The 27,780-nt window shown below is 37.2% G+C and overlaps 1 protein-coding gene across 1 annotated transcript; it reads left to right on the plus strand.

The window, feature by feature from the left end:
- Positions 1-755: 755 nt before the first annotated feature.
- LOC112046579 (chromatin-remodeling ATPase INO80) lies at positions 756-27,356 on the plus strand. The gene is made up of 29 exons (XM_052888402.1): positions 756-944; positions 1,128-1,373; positions 2,266-2,471; positions 3,460-3,663; positions 4,465-4,556; positions 4,659-4,854; positions 5,929-6,066; positions 6,684-6,880; positions 7,527-7,728; positions 8,839-9,018; positions 9,886-10,141; positions 10,597-10,743; positions 11,519-11,659; positions 11,976-12,097; positions 13,108-13,391; positions 13,935-14,212; positions 14,712-14,815; positions 15,632-15,793; positions 16,891-17,050; positions 17,673-17,800; positions 18,683-18,772; positions 19,498-19,575; positions 20,652-20,810; positions 22,068-22,170; positions 22,665-22,738; positions 23,511-23,625; positions 24,071-24,238; positions 25,408-25,618; positions 27,242-27,356. The coding sequence occupies exons 2-28, from the start codon at positions 1,136-1,138 to the stop codon at positions 25,587-25,589; spliced, it is 4,404 nt and encodes a 1,467-aa protein (XP_052744362.1). The 5' UTR covers positions 756-944; positions 1,128-1,135; the 3' UTR covers positions 25,590-25,618; positions 27,242-27,356.
- The last annotated feature ends 424 nt before the right edge of the window (positions 27,357-27,780 follow it).

Consider the following 27,780-nt stretch of genomic DNA (forward strand, 5'->3'; position numbering starts at 1 on the left):
GTCGTGTTGTATTGTTATAAAAGATATTTAAATCATAATGCTCTTTATTCAACGATAGTCATTTTGGAATAATATATTGATAAATAGTAGCTATTTACTACTTTACTAGTTACTTTTGTTTTACATGACTAATAATTTAAATCAACTTTATGTGACGAACCTATATGCAATCCATATAATATTATACAAATATTATAATATTGTATACTTATTTTGATTACAAAAATACCCTTGAGATATCGACACTTGAAAAATATCACAACGTTGGTGTATTTCTATACTTGATTTTTGTTAAAAAATTGCTCAAAATAATTATACAACTATAGAAACAAGTAATTCCTATGATTTTTATCTTACAACTTTGGCTATTCTCTATTTTGTTTTGATAGATATTTGGACAGATTTCATAGAGATTTATTTTTGATGAAAATTAATATTTGATATTACATTTCCTAGGGTTTATACTCCAAAAAGAGTCACATTAAAAGTCAGATAATTTGTTTTACTTCATAGAGATCATTAATTAAACTTAAAATATACTTTACGAGTATTGCAAGTTTTTGTATTAAATTGAATGTATCCGTAGTCTGGTAAAAGAATTTGTTTTCTATTACAAATTTGTATTATGTTATCTATGTGTTTCATGATTAGTGAATGATATCGACAGGTTACCAACTATTGGTCCATCTTACGTCAGTTTTGTCTACTGGATAGCCCATTGGTTCAAAGTGTTAAGCTAATAAAAGTACAACCTCGGTCGGCGATTATTATGGCGGGTTCGTGTTTTTTCAACCTCAAATACGAAATGAGTAGTTATGTGCGCCGCTCGGGCGGCGACATTGACAGCAATTCGTCGAATATTCTCGTTCGCCATTTTGTAAATGCTCTACGATTTTGTGTTAAGTAATGAAGGTTAGCTCATCCTGGTGGGGCACAAATTTGGTGTAAGTGAATCTCGCTATATTGTCCTACCCGGGCCTTATCTTATACGAAATTGTTGCGATTTGTGAATGATAGCTTCGACTCGAGTTCAGTTACCGTAAATTAGATTCTATTTTGTTTCGCTCGCCAGCTGTATGTGCGGTAGATTTCGTTGTTTGGTTATGAAACTAGTGTTCTTTTCGCAGCGGTAAGGATGTCTGAGAAGTGTGTGGTAGGGAAACCAGTGCTCAAACGTCATGAAGTCGCTAAGCCTATACACATCCAGAGGCTGGAAGCCGCCCTAGACATCAGACCCTTCGTGAGGCAGGTGGAGAAGATACTGAACTCTGACGGCGGGAGCGACAGTGACGATGATTCAGACAACAAATCCATGGCAAATGAGATGTCGAAAGGCGACAAGAATATGCACGGTGTTGTCACTACTAAGCAAGGTAACTTTGAAGTTCTAAGAATCTTTCCTAGTAAATACTAGGACAATCAGAAGCTTGTCAAAGCTGTAGTTATAACTACAGACCCTACCAATCTTCTTTTTCTTCTTGATATAGCGGCTTTGCAGGTAATGAGACAATAGAAATATCCTAGCATTCCATGGATTCACCATGTGGGTGCAGTGTCCATTATGTTGCAGAGATTAAAACTTCAAGCAAAGCTCAGAACTTGTGACCAATTGATGTAGGGATATTGCTTAACAATCAATTAAATCTCCCCTTCTTTACTCGTGTTGTTCTCCCTGACTATCCAAATTTGATCAGATCCTATTAGAGCAGCTTTGCATACCCATATAGAGATCCCTGTATCACTTTCATATGTGTATCATTGACTGCTTCAGATCAGTTGTGATCAGACCCTACCATTGGGTGGGCAGAAAAACATCTATTCTGCAACCTGAAAACTCTCAATATAGAATAACTAGCACCAATCTGCCATGATTTAAAATACATTCGGAGAAAACAGACAGACATTAAAATGTGCATGAGTGATATTATAAGGTTTCCGTTTTTGTACTATGTACATTCAGAACTCTAAAAAGAAATATTTTAGGTGAATAATTGCTCTGTTTATTATTTAAAAAAATACAATCAGTAATCAGAATATTATTCTACAACTTTGTAAATGAATTGTTAATTAATTATAAATTGCCTTTAGTCCATTTATTGTGATTTACTAATTTAACTAAATTAAAGGCAGTTATGCTTGTGTATATAAATAAAGCCAGCTTCAGAAAAAAATCTTTCAATAAGTCAATGAAAGTAAGCAAGTTAAGTAAAGTAAGTAATGTAAGTTCAACTGCCCAAGTAACATTAATAAAAACATTTTTTCTAGAAAGACAGAGTGACCGCCTCAGGCTATACAACTTAGCATCAGTAGGCGAGGAGCGACAGTGGCTGAGGGATGTGCTGCTGTCTTCAGAGACAGAGTCCAGCAGCGAGGAAGACACTCCATCTGCTAAAGAGCAGAGGATACGGAGACTGTTGAAGGAGAGGCACTATCATAACAAATATGCAAAGGACTATTATAATGACCCTGGAGTGAGTATGATTAACATTTTGTTAAATTATAACATAATGTGGGTATTAGAGTGTATAAATCTTATCTATAGTTTCCACTAATGATAAATACAAAAGTGTTTATGGATCTTATTTCTTTTAGGTTACAATAAATATATAAAAGTATATATAAGTTGTATTTTCATGCCTAAACCTCTAAACCAATTTTGAAAATTCTTCATTAATTGTGACAGTGTCTTCTTAAAGTGTTGTAAATACAAATTTTATTTTATTTTTATTTTTATTTATTTGGGACAGAAAACATTTACATATTAGAGGTTAGTAAAGGCTTAAATTACCATGCAAAGGGGTTAATAAATATGTAAACAATTTACTTTATTACACAAATTAAGAATAAGGGCGTCACAAAACATACCTACAAATGACATTTACAAGACAAACAAGGAAAGTGGTTAACATAAAGCAGTCGAATCAGAAGGAAGAAGTACACAAAAGACAATAAAAATAATTAATTACAATAACATAAATAAAAACAAAGAATTTATACTACTTATTAAAATATACCAATTAACAATAATATATGTATGTCATTTAATAAAATTAAAAATAAAAAGAACTAATAAATAAATGGAAGATCTATAACAGTTACAACACACTACATAACAGTTAAACCTAATTATATTTTACACAAAACTGAATAATTTTTTACTGAATTACATTTTACTGAATAAAACAATTAATTGATTGTTTTTTTTTATATGATGTTAATATGAATATTTTTTTTTTATTAAAATGTAAACAAATAATTTATATTATCTAAATATACTAATTAACAATAATATTAACATTAAATTAATCAAACTTGAAATTTTTTTTTCTTAAACCTATTATTTTAAGAAGAAAATCTTCGAGTTGTAATTACACAGTGCATTTTTGTATGTATGACCTTTAACCTTTGTCTCAAAAGAGAATTTATGTACCAATGTTACCTTTACTTGTATTTGTATAGAACTCCCGCTACATGTACTACGGCGCTGGCCTCCTGTCCACCATCGACCGCTACCCGGAGCGCAGAGTCAGCAGGCCGGCGCCGGCTGCAGGCTCGCGAGGCCGCCGAGGCCGCCCGGCGGAGCGGGGCGCGGCTAGAGGCTCGCAGAAGCCGAGGAGAGGTCGCGCTAAAGATGGCCGCGCGTGTGCTGAAGGCAGTGATGTGGTGAGTAGACTATCTATATGATGGATTCCCTAAGTGGTTGATATTCAAGTCAGGGAGTTATGCGGAAAAATCTCAATTTCACATCATTATTATCAACCCATTTTCGGGTCACTGTTGAGCTCGAGTCTCACACTGGCCCAATGCAGATTGGCAGACTTCACACACGCAGAGAATTAAGAAAATTCTCTGGTGTGTAGATTTCCTCACGATGTTTTTCCTTCACCGTTTGAGACACTTGATATTTAATTTCTTAAAATGCACACAACTGAAACATTGGAGGTGCATGCCCTGGACCAGATTCGAATCCACACCCTTCGGAATCTGAGGCAGAAGTCATATCCGCTGGGCTATCACAGTAATTTCACATGCTTGCACATAATAATATAATAATGAGAATGGGAAAATGGAAAATAGAATCTTGTCAAAATAAACTGTGGATGCTATGTAGTATACTTGATACAACATTGATGTTGCAACAGTTGCGAAAGCTTGCATTTCATTTGCATGGGTACCTACTAATATTAAAAGTATATAGTGTAATGTTTTTGGCTGGTGGGAGGTATCGGCCGAGGCTCGTTACCACCCTACCGGCAAAGACGTACCGCCAAGCGATTTAGTGTTCCGGTACGATGCCGTGTAGAAACCAAAAGGGGTGTGGATTTTCATCCTCCTCCTAACAAGTTAACCTGCTTCCATCAGGTGAGATTGTAGTCAAGAGCTAACTTGTAAAGAACAAAAAAAAAATGTCACTAGCTAATAAATAAATGTTTTTCAAAATAACAAATTATAATTTCTCCTCAGCCTGACGGTGTGGACTGGGAAGAGCAACTGAAACATTTGAAAGAAGAGAATGACACTGATGAACTTACAATCGTCGACAAACCAGGAGTCAGGTGATTTTGATTATTTACTATACATCTATACTAATACAAAGAGTAAAGTTATTGAGTTGTAGGAGGTATAAGGAGGTTTAAAATATTAGGTTTTTTTTTCAGAGGTCGCAAAAAATTATCAACCCTCAAAAGTCCAGAAGCTCTGACGGCGCGCCGCAGGCGGCATTGGCAACTTCTAGTCAAAAAGGAACTCGGCAAAGTTCAAAGAGCGAGGACCGCAACTCACAGGGAACTGATGCTGCAGAGGAAGAGATTGGCAACACTCTGCTGCAAACATTGGCGACATGTTGCAATGCAGGTATAGTCCATCTATTCCAGGAAGTCCATCGGACTTTGTATATAGTGGTAAGATGACATACCACAGCGTTTGTGTGTACAAACTGAATTTTTGTTTTGTTGTGCTGTCTATCAATTGTTACTCTCAAACTCTTGTCGGTACAGCTTACCAAAGCCAAACAAAGAGTAGAGACAACAAATGTTATACTTGCAGTTGAGCTAATAAAACATTAATAGCTAAAAACTATGGATTATGAAAAGTTTAATAGGGTAGGGGTAGGATGTTTTAGGGTATGGTAGTGATAGATAAGTAGTAAGTGCACATAAGTCAAAGAGAAGCTTGATTGTGTCCTCTAAGATATAAATGATATCTGACATTTCAAAAGCGTTTGTAATGTAAGCCCGACTCATACAAATGAAAAAACGCACATAATATCCGTATTGCATATTAAGAGCGATTTCAGTTTCAAAATTAATTTATTTCAGTAATTAGGCTTACTGATAATAAGATAATTTTTTCTACATATTGCTCGCTCTTTCGTACCTTATTGCAAACAAATAGAAAGGTATATTTGTCTCTTTCTTTGATATGGAATCAACAAGAAAGTGATATGTAGGCAAAATTATCTTGTTATCTCTCTATGCACTACTTTAGCCTACTGGAGGCTGAAATTTTCCGTTTGCTTTGTTGTATTTGCTATAAAAAAAAACAATAATAATCTATGTGGTGAATTTAAGTCCAAGCCACAGGAAGCGACGCGTTGAAATAAAACACGTAGTAATTTCTATTTAGAGATGCGCGGGCTTCAAGCTTCTAGAGTGAAGTGTATAATTCATATATGGGGGTGCTGTATTATATAGCATTAAAAGCTTATTTATTCGCATTCCCTTTTTGCAGTTATAGTGTTCAATACAAAAGAGACAGAGTTACATACTACGTATATATTAGGATGTTAGGTTAAACGTTAACAAACTAACTTAAATAATAATCTAATACCTGCTTAACATTATCCAAAATCAATACCTATATAGTTACCAAAGTATCGTCAACTAGAATTGGTTACCTAACAATTCTGTCTATTTAATTTGTCAACAGTCACAAAAGAATATGAAAGAAACGGTATGGAGATGCAAGAGGCTCAGTCGCGAGATGCAAGCGTACTGGAGGAGATACGACCGCGCCGAGAGAGAGACGCGGCGGCGTATGGAACGTGAGGCCGAGGAACAGAGAAAGGTAAGCAATATATGTGCACGTGTGGGCGCGAGCTAAGATAGTACGAAGTGTTCCGTGAGTTAGATGGGGAGTAGTGGGAGGCCGAGGGCTGGCTATATAAGCTCTTAGCTCATTATTGTTGTGATGTTCGATCCGTCCACAACTTTTGTTGGATAATCCTTCATGGATTATTTGGGATAGGCGGGGAGAATTACTTGAGTGAGGAAGGGGAGTGTTAAACCTTAATAGCTCAACGGTAAGAGCGGTTCGATCCACGCCCCGTTGGTCTATTGTCGTACCCACTCCTAATACAGTCTTTCCCGACTAGTTGGGAGGGGAATGAGAATATTGGTCATATTTAAAAAAAGATATGGCAAATATTCTTTAAAAAAAAAACTAGTTTAAAAGATGTTTTTAACCCTACGTCCATCGGTCACAAGTGTGGGACTCCTGGGAGTTTTAACAAATAGTCAAACTTGACATTTCAAAAGTGCTTGTAAATTACGACATTTTTACAGTTCATTCATCAAATCTGGGGGGCCCTAACAGTTTGTTCATCAAATCTGAGCCAAGAAATGTATGAAAAATGGTCAGTCTCCTTGTAATTTGATTGATTTAAAATGTGATTCCTATTGCAGATGGATGTAGAACTAATGGAGGCGAAACGCCAACGTCGCAAACTGAACTTCCTCATAACGCAAACTGAGTTGTACGCGCACTTCATGCAGAAGAAACTGAATGCTGGTGATGGTTGCGATAGTGATGCTGACATGATCCTCCAACAGCTGGATGAGGACAGGGACCCCAGGCTCGCTGCCATTGATAACTATGACAGGTATACAGTTCACATAGCTTACCTACCCCTTTTTGGGGCACTAAAAAAAAAAGAAAGTTATAGGCAGGACCCGATCCAGGAGGAAGGGGGGGGGGGGGTCAGTGGGACAATTGCCCTGAGCGGCAAAAAGTATTCCCCAGCAGCCTTATTTTATTTCCTTCAACTATGTCTCTCTCCGTTCCCGCATGACGTTTAATAATTTTCAAAAGTGTTTTGTAAATATATTATTGCGGCGATATTGCTGGATCGGGTCCTGACTATAGGAGAGAGGTTTGTGCTTTGGCGGATCATTAAAATCTCAAGGTCAAAATCTTCAGAAGACTCGGAAACACTGCGCCTATCGCTCAACTTATACAATCAGGCTTTAAATAAAAGCTGGGATAAACCGATTTTCTAAAAATATAGATATTATAATGATGCACTTCCAAATTACAACAGTCTTGAGTTGCTTGCAACCTTGCTATCTGCTTTTTGCTGTTTTCAGTCTTCAATCTACCGAGTTCAATACTACTACGCTTTGCGGTACCTCTTTATCACCAGTTCAACATTTTTAACTGAAGTAGCATGCGGCGGGACTCATAGATCGAACTGTAAAAATAGAATATGCGGGATAGGCAGAAGTAATATATTTTTTAATTTTCCTCAGTGAAGCAATGAAAGCTCGAGCATCGAAGAACGCCCGGGAAGCGTTCCAAGCGGAGCGGGCGCGGACGCAAGCGCTGGACGCTTCCGACGGCACGGAACGGAGCGAGCGCAGGGGAGACTACGACCAGCCGTCCATATTCAACGGCACTCTCAAGGGGTACCAGCTCAAAGGGATGAACTGGCTCGCGAACCTTTATGATCAGGTACATGTCTGTTTGTGTAGGCTACTTGCCTCTTTTGTAAACAGTGTTTAAACTTAATTATGGAAGTATCATAAGCTATATTTTATTTTGTCTCGTCAATAATAACCAGTAAAAAATTGAATATAAATGGAAACGTAAAATTTTTGCCGCTGGAACTCAACACATTAGCAAGTGACGTCATTCATAGAGATAACAGCGTGATTGGCGTTTGCAGTGATTTGATTATATCACGTCACTACAAGCGCCAATCACAAACCGATGCCTTGTAGCGAATGACGTTACAGTTTATGATGTGATAAAAATACAATTTTGTTTTATAAAAATATTACAAGTACGAGATTTTTTTCACAAATAAAAATGTGATTACAGTTGCTAGGCATCTATATTGCCTCTATGCAAAAAATCTTCTTAGTTTTGTAAAGCAGGCGAGTAGCCTATTGTGTTGTTTTAATTGTGACATTTTATTCATTCAAGATTTTTTGCCCTTTTTTAATTGAGGTATCAACTTTGTTTTTTGGAACTTAATTGTAGTTTTTTTATCCTGCCTAAAGTAGACGAAAGTTAAAAAAACGTCTCCTAAAGCAAAAACTTCAATTAACAGAAGGTATAAAAGGTTAATTTATACTCTTACTAAGTTTTTTTTAAGTTTACGAAAAATTACCACTCAACAGCAAAGTACCAGGATAATAGAATGTACAGGAGGTTTATACACGCACTATAATTAATGTTCATCAATTTGTTTAGTAACTTGAGCCTCGAGTACCAGGGTAATATAAACTGTTAGAAAGTTTATTAGTCATCTATTATAATTAAACTTCTATAATAATCACGCTTGATTTGGGAAATAAGTTAATAAATGCATTAAAAAAAGTATAATCGGGCAAGGCATTTAAGATACGTGCTGCCATCTACATGTATAGTGAAATATCGCTTTTTTTATTTTAAACTACCAGTAGATGGCGTTCTTAGAGAACTTTGAAACGATCCATTTTGATTCAAGAACCTGTTGCGATGTAGTTGTGCCTGAGGCTCATAGATGGCGTTTTGCTTTTTATAATTGAAAGAAGTTTTACTTCAATCGTGCGGTCTAAAGTTTTTTTTTTATTTCAGGGTATCAGCGGTATTCTGGCAGATGAGATGGGTCTCGGAAAGACTGTGCAATGCATAGCGTTCCTGTGCCACGTGGCCGAGCGACTTGGAGTCTGGGGCCCCTTCCTGGTAGTGTCGCCCGCGTCAACTTTGCATAATTGGCAACAAGAGATGCAACGATTTGCGAGCGATTTTAAAGTGGTAAGGTTTTTTTAACCAACTTCAAAAAAGGAGGAGGTTATCACTTTAAATCTTTTTTTTATGTATGTTTACCGATTACTCGAAGACGCCTGAACCGATTTGAAAATTCTTTTCTTATTTTGTTTGATAGGGTTTGCTTGCCATTTTTGAATCAGTGATAAGTTAGCCCTTGACTGCGATCTCACCTTATGTTATGTGGTGATTCAGCCTTAGATGGAAGTTGGCTGACTTGGAAGAGGTGCAAGTTTATTTTACCCATAATTTTGACGATTTGGGCATCGTAACGAAACGCCAAATCGTTTGGCAGTACGTCTTTGCTTATTTACATCATGGATTACGCTGATTTGAAGTAATGGCACTTATAGATCTAGGATGCGTTGACGGCGGAATCGTGAAGAATCGTGAATATTTTGTCATTTCTTCGTCTTTCTGTCACCTCAATATATGTCGTGGTGCACATTTTAAACTTACTGATCTTATTTATAATAGCCGTGATATATGTATGTGTAGCCACACACCATATGACCTCTGCCTCCGATTCCGAAGGGTGTGTGAATCTGTGGTCTGGGGCATGCACCTCGAACTTTTCAGTTGTGTGCATTTTAAGAAATTAAATATCACATGTCTCAAACGGTGAAGGAATAACATCGTGAAGAAAACTGTATACCAGAGAATTTTCTTAATTCTCTGCATGTGTGAAGTCTGACAATTCGCATTGGGCCAGCGTGGTGGACTATTAGCCTAATCCCTCTCATTCTGTTAGAAAATACAAAATCTTAATTTCAATAATCACAATATCGATCCTAGGGCCAACCCAGTTGTAAAGATTTGGAAATTAATTTAGTTACGTATACGCAACATTTGTAGGTACCATACTGGGGCAGTCCGAGTGAACGTAAGATACTCAGACAGTTCTGGGAACGTAAGGACTTGCACACGCCGCAGGCAGCGTTCCATGTCGTGGTGACGTCGTACCAGATTGTCGTATCGGATCTCAAGTATCTCAACCGGGTCTCCTGGCAATATATGATACTCGATGAAGCTCAAGCTATCAAAAGCTCGGCTAGTATGAGGTGGAAATTGTTGCTCGGGTTCAGTTGTAGAAATCGGCTACTGTTATCAGGTAATTAGATAAGGTAATTAACATTACATACATATATTAATTGTCTCATTGATCCAGTGATTGGATCATGGCATTGGATCAATGAGGTCAAGTCAAGTCAAGATCGCGTTATTAAATGTTGAGCTTTCTCTTTTCTAAAGAAAAATCTTAATCTAGCTTGTGAGCTTGATTTTTTTTTTAAAAGAATATTTGCCATAATTTGTTTATTATGGCCAATATTTTCATTCCCCTCCAACGTACTCAACTGTACCGCTCAGAAATGACGGCATAGTGATCAAAGTTATTTTCTGATATAGTAACAGCCTTATAAGCGTTATTCATGTTGGTTCATTTCACATGTAATTTTTGTTCAAGGGCTTGTAGTTTATAATTGTGTTCTCTAAATTCACTTTTGGTACTATCCCGTATCCAACATATTATAATATATTACAGTTCTTTGTTTATAATTATTTTAGGAACACCAATACAAAACAGTATGGCAGAACTATGGGCGTTATTGCATTTCATAATGCCGACACTATTTGATTCCCATGACGAATTTAATGAGTGGTTCTCCAAAGATATAGAAAGCCATGCAGAAAACAAAACCACTATAGATGAGAGTGAGTATAAGGAATTTTATATAGATATTCTATTTTTGGGCTTTGGTTGCCATAAGTAAGTAAAAGTGCTACATGAAATTTATTGCTGTGTGAGCTAAGAGCAATGTTATTTATTATAAGCAGTTGATGATGATATGAGCAGTTATTAAAACGATATGATAACACCTCCATGTATCACTCAAAAAAAAATTCAAGTTGCTTTTTTGTTGTGTTGATGTTCCTTTAATTTATACAAAAAATACTTTTGTTCTTTTACTTTACTGTTACATCCAAAATGCAATCGTATTTTGTTAACTCCTCATAGTATTTTAATTTATTAAAACATACTGATGGAAAACAATTTGTCTGTCCTGTTTGTTTTATCATACAAGGGTAGATGATCTATGTTTCTAATGATTTTAAACTTATTTCGTGGTTGTTCATTTTGAATGTTATTTAAACGGGTACATACCACGATAAAACGGGACTGAAGTTGCGAGATGAGAAGTGAAGTCAGCTGTTAGGGGCAGAATCGATCTACCCTCTTTCTTGTTCTGTTTTCACCTAAAACAGCCAAAAACGCGAGGTTGTTGAAAAAAGAAAAAGAACAAGAAAGAAGGTAGATCGATTCTGCCCCTAACAGCTGACTTCACTTCTCATCTCGCAACTTCAGTCTCGTCGTGACCACGATCCATGCAACGGGGTCGAAATATCGACAATAAAAATCTCGTCGTTTTATCGTGGTATGTACCCGTTTAAATAACATTCATAATGATCTATGTTTCATTTGTTACAGAGCACCTTTCCAGGTTGCACATGATTCTGAAGCCGTTCATGTTGAGACGAATCAAGAAAGACGTGGAGAATGAACTGTCCGACAAGATTGAGATTATGGTGCACTGCCCTTTGACTATAAGACAAAAGCTTTTGTATATAGGTATGTGTTTTTTACTCTTTCTCAGCAGATTTTGCCTGCCTAGTTCAGAAACAGTGATGGAGTCTTTTGTCGCTATAAACAGACATATCGGACGTTTCAGAAATTGTCCTCTTTATAATATAAGTATAGATGAATTTACGTATGACAAAACATGCTTCGAGGCAATTGTATTTGTGCATTTTTTTTTATTTAAATAACTTTATTGCAACAAACATATCTATAAACATAATGCAAATCTAAAAAATCAATTATAAATATCGTACTAGCCTCATTTTGATTTTTGTACTTTATTTATTGTGATTGATGTAATTTTTAGCGCTAAAGAAGAAAATAAAAATAGAAGAATTATTACATTACTCCGTGGGTGCCGAGTCTGGACATAATGTAGATAAAAATTTCACTTCCAACCTTATGAACTTAGTTATGCAATTTAGAAAGGTAAGCTATTAATTTGAATTTAATTATTTTTATTACATATTAGCTGACGCCGCGTGGTTCACGTTCCCGTAATATAATATAGACTATAACCTTCCTCAATAAATGGGCTATCTAACACTGAAAGAATTTTTAAAATCAGTAGTTCTTAAGATTATCGCGTTCAATTCTTCAGTTATAATATAGTATAGATAAGTTTGTAAAATATTAATATTGGATCTGGCACCAATAAATGCTAAGATACTCTGAATATTTAAGTTTAGTCTTATTTATTAACCTATTTAAAAAACATTAAAATATTGTGTACCCAAATGCGTGCCCGTATGCGTCCGTACTTGACGTATACGTGCACGCATTTGCGTACGCACTTTCATACTGTTCCGTAAAAGACTCTGCTGCAGACACTAACCTGAATTGAGTGGAGTGTCCCGTGGAGCCAGGCCTGGTCCGTCGTCTTCTCGGCAGAAGTAGGTCGCTGACACAATAGATAAGTTGATAGCACAACGAAGATTAGTAATAGTATGTCCTTTTATCGCGATATGGTTATTTTAACGGGGATGTGTTGATAGCCGCTCGACTGGTTGCGGGTAACTGAATATATTGTTCAAATGGAACGATTCCTTTACTATAGGTCGTGCCCACAGCAATTAGTCATATAAGAATTATAAAAAATAATGACATTTGAAACTTCCTCAAGGTTGGTTATAGATGATACTTTATTTTTATTGTGTTCCAGTACGGAACACATACAAAAACTCATAATAACATAACCCACTCACCCACAAATGTTATAACTGTCATTTATTAACCAATTTTGATAATTATTTTTTCTTTGAAAGAATATACTTCCAGATTGGTCCCATCTTATTTTCATGAAAATCGGTTAAAATATCGTGTTAAAAACAAAGACCTGTAATACGTCTTTGAAGTCAGTTCTACTTTTATGTTAAAAAGATTATATGTTATGTATATTTCTAAAATTAAGATATTTTTATTATTCGGTTATCTTCCAGGTTTGCAATCATCCAGAACTATTCGAAAGGCGTGACGTGCGCTCTCCTTTCGCGATGCAAATCGACGACTACCATTTACCAAAGATAATAGCCGAAGATGGCATACTTTTACGGAAGATACCCTCAAAACGACACATTTTGTACAATAAACTGTGTGTTCTGACACCTGACCATGTTCATAGGAGTATATGTGATGATTTGTACAGTTGTTTTGCGTTTATGAGGTTCATGGATCTGTCTCCCATGGAGATGTATAGAGTTATGGTGTGCGGTTGGTTGTATGCGTAAGTGTTGATTTATATTGTTATCATAGACGTAATAAGGGTTTTATTATGCCTTCGTTACCATTAATTTTGTTTTTTTTTTTTACTATCATACGGTAACTCATTTGTTTCTTGGTAGTAGTTGGTCTATAAGTCAGTTTTCGTATAATACTGTTAAGTTTTGCGTATTGAACTGTTGATTTTTTTTTATTTCACAGTTAATATAGAAAGATAACGAAAATGTTTAAACATATTATTTAAAAAAAATAAAGAGTTTAATTTTACTTTACTAAGTTCTAAACGAAATAAGTTTTTACTTTTGCCTTCGTTACCATTAATTTTGGATTTTTATTTTTTTTACTATCACGCGGTAACTCATTTGTTTCTTGGTAGTAGTAGACTATAAGTCAGTTTTCGTATAAACCTGTTAAGTTTACGATACGAGATAACGAAAATTTTTAAACATATTATTTAAAAAAAATAAAGAGTTCAATTTTAATTTACTAAGTAAAGTTCTGTTTTGTTTAAATTTGGAATATTTTACGAATTATGATTTTGTTTCAGAATGTTACACATTGAAAAAAGTCTAGATAAGTATGAGAAGCTACGCCATAGACAACAGTGGTGGTTGTCTATGAGTACACCACATACTGAGGTGAAACAAGAGATAGACAGTGACGCGTGTGCGAGCGGGACAGACTACGACAGTGGCACAGACTATGATAGAGTTAACAGTAAAGACTTATTTTTGATATGTCCCAATGGTGATGTGTTGAGGAAGAGGAAACACGATTGTCTTCTGTGGAGGGAGTTTTTGTTTACAGACCCACTTTGGATTGACGGTAAGTTCAAAGGACTTATTTTACTGTTGCTTAATTAATAGTTATACAGCCACAATGATTACAGTAATTGTAATCCAGTTGGCTACCAGAATCAAAAATGCTAAAAACATTTGTAAATAAAAAAGTTGAGCGTCTCATCAAGATGAAGCTATACATGGAAAATTAACTTGATCAATCAATTGTAAAAATGCTCCACAGACGGCTCTAAGTTGTTGTCTTGTTTCTAGTTAAATTTTTCTTTTAGGGATTTTCAAAATGGGTAATTTTGTCGTGAGCTTAAGGAAATGCTTTTTTCTTTTAGGATTTCTTTTCAAATCGACAATATCATTTTTTTTGGTTGCCTAAACGTACTTATCAATAAAAGCTCCTACTTGGTGGAGGTACTTAACAACGTGCAAGGTATCTTATGTTCAACTGCCGCGCTTGAGTAACTGCAAAAAATCCCCTCTTCGGCTCGTCTACTATAACTAACTAACTCTAAAATCGTTACATTATCCAGGTGGTCCATTCTACATCCACACTGAGCAAATACTGCACTACACGCCCGAGACGGTAGAGCATCGCGCTCTGAGGACTAGGAACTTAAAGAATATGGAGGGACAAGTAAGTGTCAACAGCTGATAGAGAGACGTGATAGCCCAGTGGATATGACCTCTGCCATCGATTCGGAGGGCGTAGGTTCGAATCCGCTCCGGGGCATGCACCTCTTACTTTTCAGTTGTGTGCATTTTTAGAGATTAATTATCATGTGTCTCAAACGGTGAAGGAAAAACATCGTTCGAAATTCAAAATTTATTTATTACAAGTAGGTTCACTTTACAAGCACTTTTGAAACATCAGTTGACTATTTGTAAAGAAGGTCTTCCTCTGGTTCGGAAGACTGGTTCTGCTGAGAAAAGCCAACAAGAAACTCAACAGTTGCTCAATCGTGAGAAAACCTGCGTACCTAAGAATTTACATACTTGTCTGTGTGTTAAATCTGCATTGAGCTCATGTGGTGGACTAAGGCCTAACCCCTGTCAATCTGAGAGGAGACTCGTGCTCAACATTGAGCCGAATATACGTTTTTAATGATGATGCTATGAATCTTCTTGACCTTGAAAATATAATAAACATTACTTAAAACAAAAGCAGGTACAGATCCCAGAGTCGTCTAATCAAATTATAAATTCAAACCATTTATAGTTTCAATTATATTTTTTTAATTTATAAGATTGGATACTCGAATTATTATCAGAGCGTATCTTTAAGACTCACTATTGAGCACGAATCTCCTCCCAGAATGAGAGAGGTTAGGCTACTAGTCCACCACGCTGGCCCAATGCGGATTGGCAGACTTCACACACGTAGATAATTAAGAAAATTCTCAGGTGTTTTGAAAACGATGTTTTGAAATTTAGTATTGTTGATTATTTTCAGACAGAAATGCTGAGCGAAATAAAAACCGAAGAGGGCGGTGTCATAGCAGTGGTTCCGCAGATGACCGAGATACCGGAGTTCCCCCACGTGGAGCGCGCGCCCAGAGTGTACCGCGATGTGCCCACGCCTTTACCGGCCTTCCTGTGTACCGCGCAGCCTAAGGTAATTATTTATTTATTACTAGCGGTCTTCGTAGAGTACAGCTACCCTACCATACAGGGGATGTGTAGGGACTTAACCCTACCCCTACCAAACTCCTACCCTTCCCCAACCCTACCCCTACCCTACCCTATTTTTGGCATCAGTATCGATCACTAATCACCCTCTGATAGTTATTTTACAGATTTATCGTAAGTATAAATTATTAGTGATTAAACGAACTTACCTGTGAGTGAATTCATGAAACAGTGAAATATAGGCCATAATGGTCTATATTTCACTGTTTCATGACGTCACTATAACAAATCCCTATCCCCATACTATAAAAAATCAAGTAATATCAAGTAATATTGTGACGTCACATAATGGACGACAGCGTTTTCGACGTTTGGAAAATTTGAAAAAATACATGATATTTAAATTAAGTTTCATAAAAAATCATTAACTTTTATTAATCAATATCGATATATTTCGGATGATTATATATGTACTATGCGAAATTAATATTGTTTATATTAGTCGCTATAGAGTCGCTTCATTCGAAGGTATAATTATAGAGCGTTGTTTGTTGCTTGTAAGTTAAGGGAAACTACTTGGTAAAATTATATCTGAAGAATGAAGCGACGAAATATCATTTACATTACATTACGAAATCAAACACATCATAAAATCACTCACAAATATCGTGCCTTTTGTAGTGGTAGAATAATTTCCAAAATCGGTTGGTAGTTCCAGAGATTACCCCCTACAATATCAAAAAATTTACCTCTATAGTATTGATTTATTAAATTAATTCAAAGAAAGAACAAATTAAATGACCCTAAAGGATTACAGCTCAGTATTAATGCCATGAATACGAGTAGGCTAGTTAACATTTTTTTTTAAATGGTCTTAAATAGTTCATTATCGTTCTACTAGACTGAATTTAAAAAAAAAACGCGATATTTAAAAAAAGTTTTATAAGAAATCCTTAACTTTTATTAATTGATATCGATTTAATTCGGACCCTTATTCCATGTACTACACGAAATTAATATTGTTAATAATAATATTGTTTATATTAAATTTGATATGAGTCAACTACCCTATTGTCGATGCAGGTGCAAGCACCGACGCGCGCGCCATTCGCAGTGTCGCGGCGCTTCGCCCACCACTGCGCGCGGCACCAGCATGGCGAGAGCGCGGAGGGCTCTACCACGCTCGCCCGTCTGGTGGCCGCCGCGCGCCCGCCGCAGGGCTGGGCTTCGCTACAGGTGCCAGGTACTGCACTTCAGTCTTGAGGCTTGGATCTCTCTCCGTTGGTGGTGGACTGCACTTCACTCTTGAGGCTTGACCTATCTCAGTTGATGGGGGAGTTCTCAATGAGGCCTAGCATGCTACCAACGACAAATCTCGTAAAGGGAAATAGACAAATGTCGACCAATGACGGCGAAGTTGCCTCAGTTGCTCTTTCGTCCCGACGCAATAAAGGAGATGGCAATATATACGGTTGCACCGCTATTGGTTGATATTTGTCTATGTCTCTTCACGAAATATGTCGTTAAGGGCATGTTAGGCCTAGCATTCCGGAATGATACCGCATAGAAACCGTCTAAAGTGGTAAGCAACTGTGAACCTTATGAATACTCAAATAAGGTTTATTGTACGATAAATACAGACTTCCTTGGTAAACGTCTCGATGTTCGCGTATTACCAACAACACAATGGCAAGCAATTGTAAACCTTATGTACCTATTAATATAGTACTTTATTGTATATATTACGTTTGTTCATCCGACAAAAACCAGCTTATGAGGAACTATGACCATGTCAATGCCAAGCAATTGTACACTTTATGCACCTAATAATACGGTCCTTTGTAATATTATGTTTGTTCGCTCAGATAAGAACCAGCTGGTGAGCGATGCTGGCAAGCTGACAGTGCTAGACTCGTTGCTGCGACGGCTCAAGGAGCGCGGACACCGAGTACTGATATACAGCCAGATGACCAAGATGATAGACCTGCTCGAGGTGATACTTTGTTAAAATGTTTTATTCAACAATTAAGGGTGTCTAGCGAAGGGTTGCCACGATGCTAAGGGTCTGGCGATTGAAGATATGATGATATCCTCATGATATCCAGTAGATTATACTGCTATGATATCAGAGTCAAAGTCAAAATTCATTTATTTCAAATAGGCTTAGTTTACAAGCTCTTTCGAAACGTCAGGTAATACTATTAAACTTAAGATAATGGTGATAATAATTATTCGAAAACTTAAAATTAAAGTTACGAGGGTTATAAACGCGCCTTGGTCCGAGAAGAGCCCACAACAAACTCGGCCAGGTTTATAATTTTTTAGTTTATCACCATTTAACAATAGGTATATAAGTAGCCTGTCATGTAATACATTTCATTTCCAAGCAATTTAGTCATTTACGTAATCATTAAACTATAATATGACTTTTCTATAAGCTTTTCATGAACTGGTATATATATACATAATTGGTGAAAATTAGGGTCTATTTGAAGAATTTCAAGAGTAGCTCGGTGTATGATACATACAATGATATTACATACGGAACTCCCAATGGTTGAGACCGATTCCCACTTCACCAGTTCCGTGAGTTCCAATTCAACTGTCTAAAATTATATCGAACTAGCTGACGCCGCGCTGTTTCACCCGCGTGGTTCCCGTTCCTGTAGGAATACGGGGATAATATATAGCCTATAGCCTTCCTCGATGAATGGGCTATCTAACACTGAAAGAATTTTTCAAATCGGACCAGTACTTTCTGAGATTAGCGCGTTCAATCAAACAAACAAACTCTTCCGCTTTATAATATTAGTATAGATTTGTTGAAAATTTAATTAAATAGTAATTTTGATTTAATTTACAAACAAACACACAGGAATACATGTGGCACCGCAAACACAAATACATGCGGTTGGACGGATCCAGCAAGATCTCCGCGCGACGAGACATGGTCGCCGATTTCCAGGTACACTTTTTACTGTTACGCGTATATTTAAAAAATAATTAATATACGTTTAAATGGTAACACTATATTGGTCAATGGCCTGAAATAAACAGATTTTATTTTATTTTTCATTTTTATAATATCCTCTTGATTATTAAGTAATTCATTTTGATAAGAATTAAAGTTTATTTGTGTAAATAATGATGTAAACCTTAGTAAAAGTTATCCCTTGACTACAATCTCACCTGATGGTAAGTGATGATGTAATCTAAGATGGAAGCGGGCTAACTTGTTAGGAGGAGGATGAAAATCCACACTCCTTTCGGTTTCTACACGACACGACCGCTTGGCGGTACGTTTTTGTCGGTAGGGTGGTAACTAGGCACTGCCGAAGCCTCCCACCAGCTAAAAAGCTATGCTGTCGCGACATTTTTTTTTTTGTAGAAAATGATGGGTTCTGCAAAGTTGTAATACATTATGTTATTCTAACATCAATAGTTTTTGCAGCGCACGCCATGTAAACAAAACTTTTGTACACCTTGAGTTACATTATTGGAATTTCAGGAAGGATCTCTATTTTTTTTTAAAATAAAATATAGCCTATAGCCTTCCTTGATAAATGAACTATCAATCACTGAAAGTATTTTTCAAATCGGACCAGTAGTTTCTGAGATTAGCGCGTTCGATCAAACAAACAAACTCTTCAGCGTTTTAATATTAGTATAGATATTATTCGTTGTTTGCAGGCTCGGGCAGACATATTTGTATTCCTGCTGTCGACTAGAGCGGGTGGTCTTGGCATCAATCTGACTGCTGCGGATACTGTGAGTATATCTTTATTATTTTTTTTTATATTCTACAAGTTATCCCTTGACTACAATCTCACCTGATGTTAAGTGAGGGTGCAATCTAAGACGGAAGCGGGCTAACTTGTTAGGAGTAGGATGAAATCCACACTCCTTTCGGTTTCTACACGACATCGTACCGGAACGCTAAATCGCTTGGCGGCACGTTTTGTCGGTAGGGTGGTAACTAGCCACGGTCGAAGCCTCCCACCAGCCAGACCTGGACCAATTAAGAAAATCTCAATCGACCCAGCCGGGGATTCGAACCCAGAACCTCCGTCTTGTAAATCCACCGCGCATACCACTGCGCCACGGAGGCCGTCAAAACATATACACTATATTTGCAACGATACAGTTACAGTAATGTATGTAAGGCAAAAAGAGTTAGAAGATTATGCAGTGGAGGCATCAATTATTTAGTGGGAACTTTAGATGCAAATAACATATTTAGGTACAGTCTATTAATTGGTATAAGTATTCATATTTCTATTTATATATATTCTAATATTATAATTATATATATAATGTATATATAGATATGTCATATTAATTATTGTATGTTGGCATTTATCTTCATTTTATTTATACGCTCTTATCAAGGTTTTTTGTTTTTGGTTTTTTATTTTGTGTTTCATTATCTGAATTTTTTAATTTGAATGTATTAACACGTTCGCTGCGGTACTTTACTCTGGTGCGTTACGAGGTTTTTTGACCTCGTACTAAAACTTTACGTGGTGTGGTACGAGGTCCGTGGACCTCGTAGTTCTTGTTAAAAGTATTTTGATTAGTTGTTTAGTTTGTAATAATAACTGACTGTGACGTCACCCGGGTCTCAGCTGAAAGTCAGCGCTTTCCTGTGATGAACGGCTAATGCTGAGCTGTAAACTTTCTTCCTTTCTGTTTGGTGTCACAGACAATCGTATAATATCTAAGATAAGATGTACTGTTTGTGACACTAAAAAGTGAATAAACTTATTTTTTTTCTTTATTTCTTAATGATTGACCGGACAGACAGTTGTGATCTAATACATTTGTTTCGTCTTTAATTCGTTCAGGTGATATTCTACGACTCTGACTGGAACCCAACGGTGGACCAGCAAGCCATGGACCGCGCGCACCGGCTGGGGCAGACCAAGCAGGTCACCGTCTACAGACTCATCTGCAAGGGCACCATTGAGGAGCGGATCATGCAGAGGGCGAGGGAAAAGAGTGAGGTGAGTACAACAGAGTTCCCAACCTTTTTTTTCTCAAAGAACACTTTTAAAATTTTGCTGGTTCCGGTGGACCCCTGCTACATTTCTACATTAAAATCATGCCTACCGAACCGGTGATAGAGCAGAACAAATGGACAGACCTGATGTTTCAAAATGCTTTATTAATTAAAAAAAAATAAAGTTTGACAATCAAAAAAATGATTCAAATTCACTTTTTGATGTCTACTTAGGTACAGTACAAGGAACCAATCAATCCATACTTATGTATTTTATTTAGAAAACTTCTTAGAAGGCTTAGGAATTGTAGACCCCCAAGGAGTCTTCCGTGGACCCCAGGGGGTCCACCTGGACCACTTTGGGAATCAATGGTCTAGAACATCCAGCTCAGCAGCTGTAAGATTTGATCCGGCCCGCAAACACTTTGAAATAAAACCTAATCAAAAAAAATATTACACTATTTAACGATGTAAGTAAGAAAATCTTGAAATCTTAATTTGACCCACTTCCCAGTCTTTGATTAGGGAACCCAGGTATACCCCCGTATAAAAGTATATGGAGATGATAATATGATGTATAAATAAGGATCTGGTTAAATAATTGGTTTAATAAAAGTATGTTTCTTGAAGAAAAATACATTTTTTATCACTGTTCTAGGGCAAATTGTTCGCCTGTGTACGAAAGCGGTGAAGTAACATTTAAAGTTGTATTATTTTTTTTGTTGTATTCTTTTTCCTGTTACCAAAAGGCTTAACAAACAATAAAAAAGCCTCCTCCTTTTTGGGAGTCAGTTCTACGTTCGGCTGTATGTATGGTTTTTTTTTTTTTTTTAATTTAATTTATTTTGTACCAATATTAGTAACACACAAAAGTAAAAAGAAAAACAGTGGACAAGGAAACACTTATCTCTATAAGAGATCTCTGCCAGTGACCCTTGGCAGTGGGAGAGATTTTAAACAAAAGAAATGGATAGGTACAACAGAAAAAAAGTGAGGAAACATATTATACTTAATACATAAATAATAAAAGTAAATAATATTAAATACATCAAAAATAACACTAACAAATAAATTAAAATAAATATATAAATTATAACAGTACATATCAATACTATATATAAATAATAACTATATAAATACATATATACATACATATAATATAACGATCTATGATGATAAAGAAAGCGATATTTTATGTATGTCCAGCGATATTCCCGTCATTTGTGAGTTAATTTTAAAAACTCATTTTTTTGATTTACAGATCCAGAGGATGGTCATAAGCGGCGGCAACTTCAAGCCGGACACGCTGAAGCCCAAGGAGGTGGTGTCGCTGCTATTGGACGACGATGAGATTGAACTCAAGTGTGAGTATCCTTATTTAACCCCAACCCAAAATGAGGGTTATAAATGTACCTCCTTTGCATGTCTGTCTGTGAACAGATTTGGTTTGAAAGCTGGTTGAAAGATAAATTCCAAGATATGTTTCATCAAAATTGGTTCAGCCGTTTATAAGATGGGAGTGAAAGTGGGAATTATCATTATCATTATTAACCCATATTCGGCTCACTGCTCTTCTCAGAATGAGAGGGATTAGGCCAATAGTCCACCACACTGGCCCAATGCGGATTGGCAGACTTCACACACGCAGAGAATTAAGAAAATTCTCTGGTATGTAGGTTTGCCCCGGACTTGATTCGAACCCACACCCTCTGAAATCGGAGGCAGAGGTCCACTGGGCTTATGAAAGTCGGAATGAATAATCGAATATAATAAGTTGGATTTTAAATGGCTAACAAACATTTTTTAAATGTTTCTTTTCAGACAGTGAATTAATATTTAAATTAAAACCATTTTGCAGATCGTCAGAAATCTGAAGAAAAGAAAATCATTGAAGAGAGAGAACGCAAGAGGAAGTTAGGAATTCTACCGCAGGTAATATATACCTTCTCTTATGTTAAGTTTTAGGCTGTGACCATTCTCTTTTTATTATTAAAGTATCACATATGTTTAATATGGATGATTAAAAAAAAAGAATTATTAAAAAAATTAGTGTGCTTGGTTTTTACATTACAAATGTTTTATGTTCTACCTGAAAGAAAATAAATAAAATTAAATTAACGCTTTGACTTATGTGCACTTCCCCATCCCTACTCTACACTACTGTAGCCCTACCCTACCCTACCTCTACCCTACACCTGCGCTCTCTTAAACTCTCTACTCTTAAACGTTTGTATGGGAAATAGAAAAGGATTGTTTTTATGGGTTTCTCGGCAATTATTATAATTTTTCCCACCTTATACACCTCCACGAACATTTGAAGACCAAGATAACATAAATCCATTCAGTCGTTCTCGGGTTTTAGCGAGACTAACGAACAGCAATTAATTTTTATATATACTAGCAAACGCCCGCGACTTCGTCCGCGTGAAACACGATGTAAACTTTCTACTACTTCTACCGTACTACCCTACCCCTACCCTGCCCTACGTTGAAAAATTTTCTGAATTTTCGTTCTATAAACCTCACGGAGCCCGAGACCTTTCCAACGAATGCAAAAACGTGGAAATCGGTTGATGCGTTCTGGAGTTATAGCGTCAGGAAGGAAAACCCGATTTATTTTTATATAGTATTATATATATTAGATACTATATAAAAATAAGTATAATATATATATATATATTTATACTTAAATGTGCTACTACAGGCGGCAGTGATAGAGCCGAAGCGGTCGCGCGAGTCCTCCGAGCCAGGCAGTCCGCTGCAAGTGGACGACGACAGCGACCAACTGCACATCGACGCCTCGCCGCAACCGCATCTGCGTGAGTTGCCTCGCCTACATACATCAACAACCATACGTTATAACATTATGTTATGTCAGTAAAAATGTACAAAAACCTACCACACGTTAAACGGAATGAGGAAAAAGATAATGCATTCATAAAGATTTTAAGGGACTTTCTAGTCGAAAAGTGCTACTACGCGGTAAATGACTACATGCATGATAAAGAACTGATGGTAACTGATGGTGCAATATAAGATAGAAGCGGGCTAACTTGCCACGAGGAGGATGAAAATCCCTTTCGGTTTCTACACAACATCGTACCGGAATGCTAAATCGCTTGCCAGACCTGATAGACCAAGTACCTCCGTCTTGTAAATCCACCACGCCACGGAGGCTGTAAAAATCATCATCTCAACCATCATAGAACAGTGTTATTTTTTTTACAAACAAAAGTTTTTTAAACTTCTGCCTTCCCTCCGCAGCGTACTCCCCGCCCATGAGATCCAGCTGGGCCAATAGCAGATCGTCCCGCGGAGCGCGTCGCGGTCGTCCGCGCGGATCTCGGCACGCGATTGGTCGCCGCGCCGAGGCCACGCCCACCGACCAGCCGCCCGCCTCCGCTTCCGCCGCCGCCGTAGCCGCACGAGCGGGTAAGAAAGAAAGAAAGAAAAATATTTTATTTGGACACACACACACACACATAATAAACAAAAGACAAGAAATACTTGAAAAATAAGGAAGAAATTTTAAAAATATAGTAAACTAATAATTTAAAGATATTAAACTAATAATTAAATAAATCCAAAAAAATGATGTGTGTGGTACCAAAATGGTCACCACTCAGCATGTGCTACGCTAGTGATGGATGCACCAGCGCAGCGCTGGTCTTCCGTGGAGCCATGTGGTGACGCGGGCGGAAATAACAAGAAGAGGTGTTACTAAATAATAATTAATATTAAGAACATAATTAATAATTATATATATTTACCTTTATAATTCTATTTATATAGTGTATATAGGGTAAACAACTTACTTTTGATTTTGATATCTGTTAAACTTAACTGACTAACTTTGTCTGTTTGTCTGTGTGTCCGACTCTAAAGCGGCTGAACCGATTTAAATGGGATAGAGAGACATTATTGAGCAACACATAGGCTAATTTCATCCCGGATAATAGCATGGTTCCCGCGCGATTTGCGAAAATTTGTTTTTGCTATAAATCACACGACTGAAGGAAAACTTTAGAAATAGAAAATAAACAAAGCACCATCTATGAGCCTCGCAATAGTTCTTGAAGTGTACAATAAGGGATTGTTTCAAAGTTGTCTGAGAACGCCATCTGCCGGTAGTTTAAAATAGCAAACACTGTTTCACCACGCCTGTAGATGGCAGCACTCATCTTAAAAGGTTTCACAAAGTATTTACCATTATACCCTTCAAGTCAAGCGTGCTTACAGAAGTTTTAAGTTAACATTTACTCTGAATCATTATACAGTTTTCGGAAAAAAATCATCTCTACTTTGTACTCTTATGACTAAAATGTGCTTTCATTTTCTTTCTTTCTCTAATTTTTTCTTCTTTTTCAGTTAATACTAGTGGTTGTGTTCTTTAATTTGTGATATTTAAGTTATCTTTTATTTATTTGTAAGTAATCACTACACTTATAGTGATTTGTAATTTAGTTACATTTTATTATTTTAGTTAGTGTAAGTGATTGTAAATAAATCTAATAAATAAATAAATTTACTTCAAAAAAGTAGTGAAATACATACTTAAAAGTACTACGTCAAGTTTTCTATGTAATACCATATTGTCGCAGGCGCAGCGCTGTTAGAGTCGGACGGGCCGCTGGAGGCGCTGGAGGCGGCAGCGGGCGAGGCGCGCGGGCGCCGGGGCCCGGGCCGGCCGCGCCTGCGCACCCCGGCCCGCGCCGCGCGCCCCAGCCGCCGCGCGCGCCGGCCCCGCGAGCCGTTGCTGGTGCCGCTGGCGCCGCCGCCCTAGCCCCGCGCGCGCCCGCACCCCGGGACCGGGTAATGACCACCTACTCACTCAGACCAATTACTGCATAGGACCTACCTCGCTAGACGGACTTGACTAGACTTTTTGACGGCCTCCGTGGCGCAGTGGTATGCGCGGTGGATTTACAAGACGGAGGTCCTGGGTTCGATCCCCGGCTGGGCAGACTGTGATTTTCTTAATTTGTCCAGGTCTGGCTGGTGGGAGGCTTCGGCCGTGGCTAGTTACCACCCTACCGGCAAAGACGTACCGCCAAGCGATTTAGCGTTCCGGTACGATGCCGTGTAGAAACCGAAAGGGGTGTGGATTTTCATCCTCCTCCTAACAAGTTAGCCCGCTTCCATCTTAGACTGCATCATCACTTACCATCAGGTGAGATTGTAGTCAAGGGCTAACTTGTAAAGAATAAAAAAAAAATGTTACTTTTCTGTCAAAGTATATGATCAACGGTCTAATGCGATTATAAAAACTGTCTCTTTATGATCGATGTTAAATAGTTGTAATCGTGTTCGTCGGTTAAAGAGCTCCGTAAAATACCTTTTTGTGTAATTGAGTTGTGTAAAAAACGGGCAAAAATTTCTAGTTTAGTATAAAATATATACAAAATCTAAGCTCGTTTTCCTCAGAAAATGGCAGACAATGTTGTTCGTGACTATAAGTCCGATACAGGTCCTTCTATAATTGGTCTGAGCCTACCCATCATCATCAGTGAAGATAGCCCAGTGGCTATGACCTCCGCCCTCTATTCGGGGGGTTCAAACTTTCATTTATTTCAAATAGGCTTAGTTTACAAGCTCTTTCGAAACGTCAGGTAATAATTAACTTAAGATACTAGTGATGATAATTCTTCGAAAATTTAAAATTAAAATTACGCGGGTTCCAAAGCGCCTTGGTCCGAGAAGAGCTCACAACAAACTCAGCCAAAAGGGGCGTAGGTTCGAATCCGGTCCGGGACATGCACCTCCAACTTTTCAGTTGTGTGTATTTTAAGAAATTAAATATCACGTGTCTCAAACGGTGAAGGAAAAACATCGCGAAACCTGCATACCAGTAAATTTTGCAATTCGCATTGGGCCAGCGTGGTGGACTATTGGCCTAATTCCTCTCATTCTGAGAGGAGACTCGCGCTGAACAGTGAGCCGAATATGGGTTGCAGTGTATAGTCCAATACAAGCTTTATGTTGCTACGCACAGTCATATATAAAGTCAAGCCACGTGAGGCGACTGAGGGTGGGAAGTGCGGTCACCGCGCCTCCACGTTACCGCTGATACCTATAATCTTGTAATGCGCAGCTTGCACGATGTTTCGAAATGTGTCAGCGATTTTAAAATAAATGTTTTGTCTTAAGTGTTTATACTTATTAAGTGATACTAAAATAAGTAGGTACAAACATTTTTGTTTTTAATTTTTGCCCTGTCTGTCCGAATCTATGGAACAGATCCGACTTTAACTGAAAAATAGAGCAGTTAGAATCTCAACGCGCACTGCAAGCGGCAGCAGATTAGATCATGTTCGTTGCAAGAACCAGTTCATGACTAAGGGCCTCGTATGGTTTAAAAACTAGTCGGGCATACTCCGACGTTGTATAACGTGAGTTTTAGCATTGTTTAAATTTAATATTTTACTATTGTTTCAGATTATGACAATAATCAAGAGGACAGTAATTAAGTGGTTTACTCGTGATGACCCACCTTTAGAAGTGTTGTTACAAAATAGATTCATAATTCGACTTATTAGTGCAATACAATAGGGATGATGACAGTTTTTTAAATTGTATATAAATTAAGAGTATACTAATAGTAAAGCAATTTTGTAAAAGTAACAGGGTATCTGCGATCATTACTTTCGGAGCTACAGGGATTTAAAGAGTCAGATTTGCGGCGCTGCCGCGGATCCCTGAAAAACGCCCCATACAAAATGGCTCGAAAAAATGACGTCATAGGCATGTAATGGTCGTTAGATTTGTATGCGCGTTCAAACAAAATTACTAATATCTTTGTTATTTGTGCGTTTATCTTTATAGTTCATATATTAAAAAATGTCACATTTAATGTAAGGAAGCTAAAACTGTATGAATTTTCATCTAATTACGATAAAAAAATTTTAGTAGTTTTTGAAATTTTATAATCTCATTTATTTTGCAAATATCCAGACAATCTTTGCTTTTTATATATA

This window comes from Bicyclus anynana, chromosome 22 (assembly GCF_947172395.1).
Source record: "Bicyclus anynana chromosome 22, ilBicAnyn1.1, whole genome shotgun sequence".
Classification (NCBI taxonomy): Eukaryota; Metazoa; Arthropoda; class Insecta; order Lepidoptera; family Nymphalidae; genus Bicyclus; species Bicyclus anynana.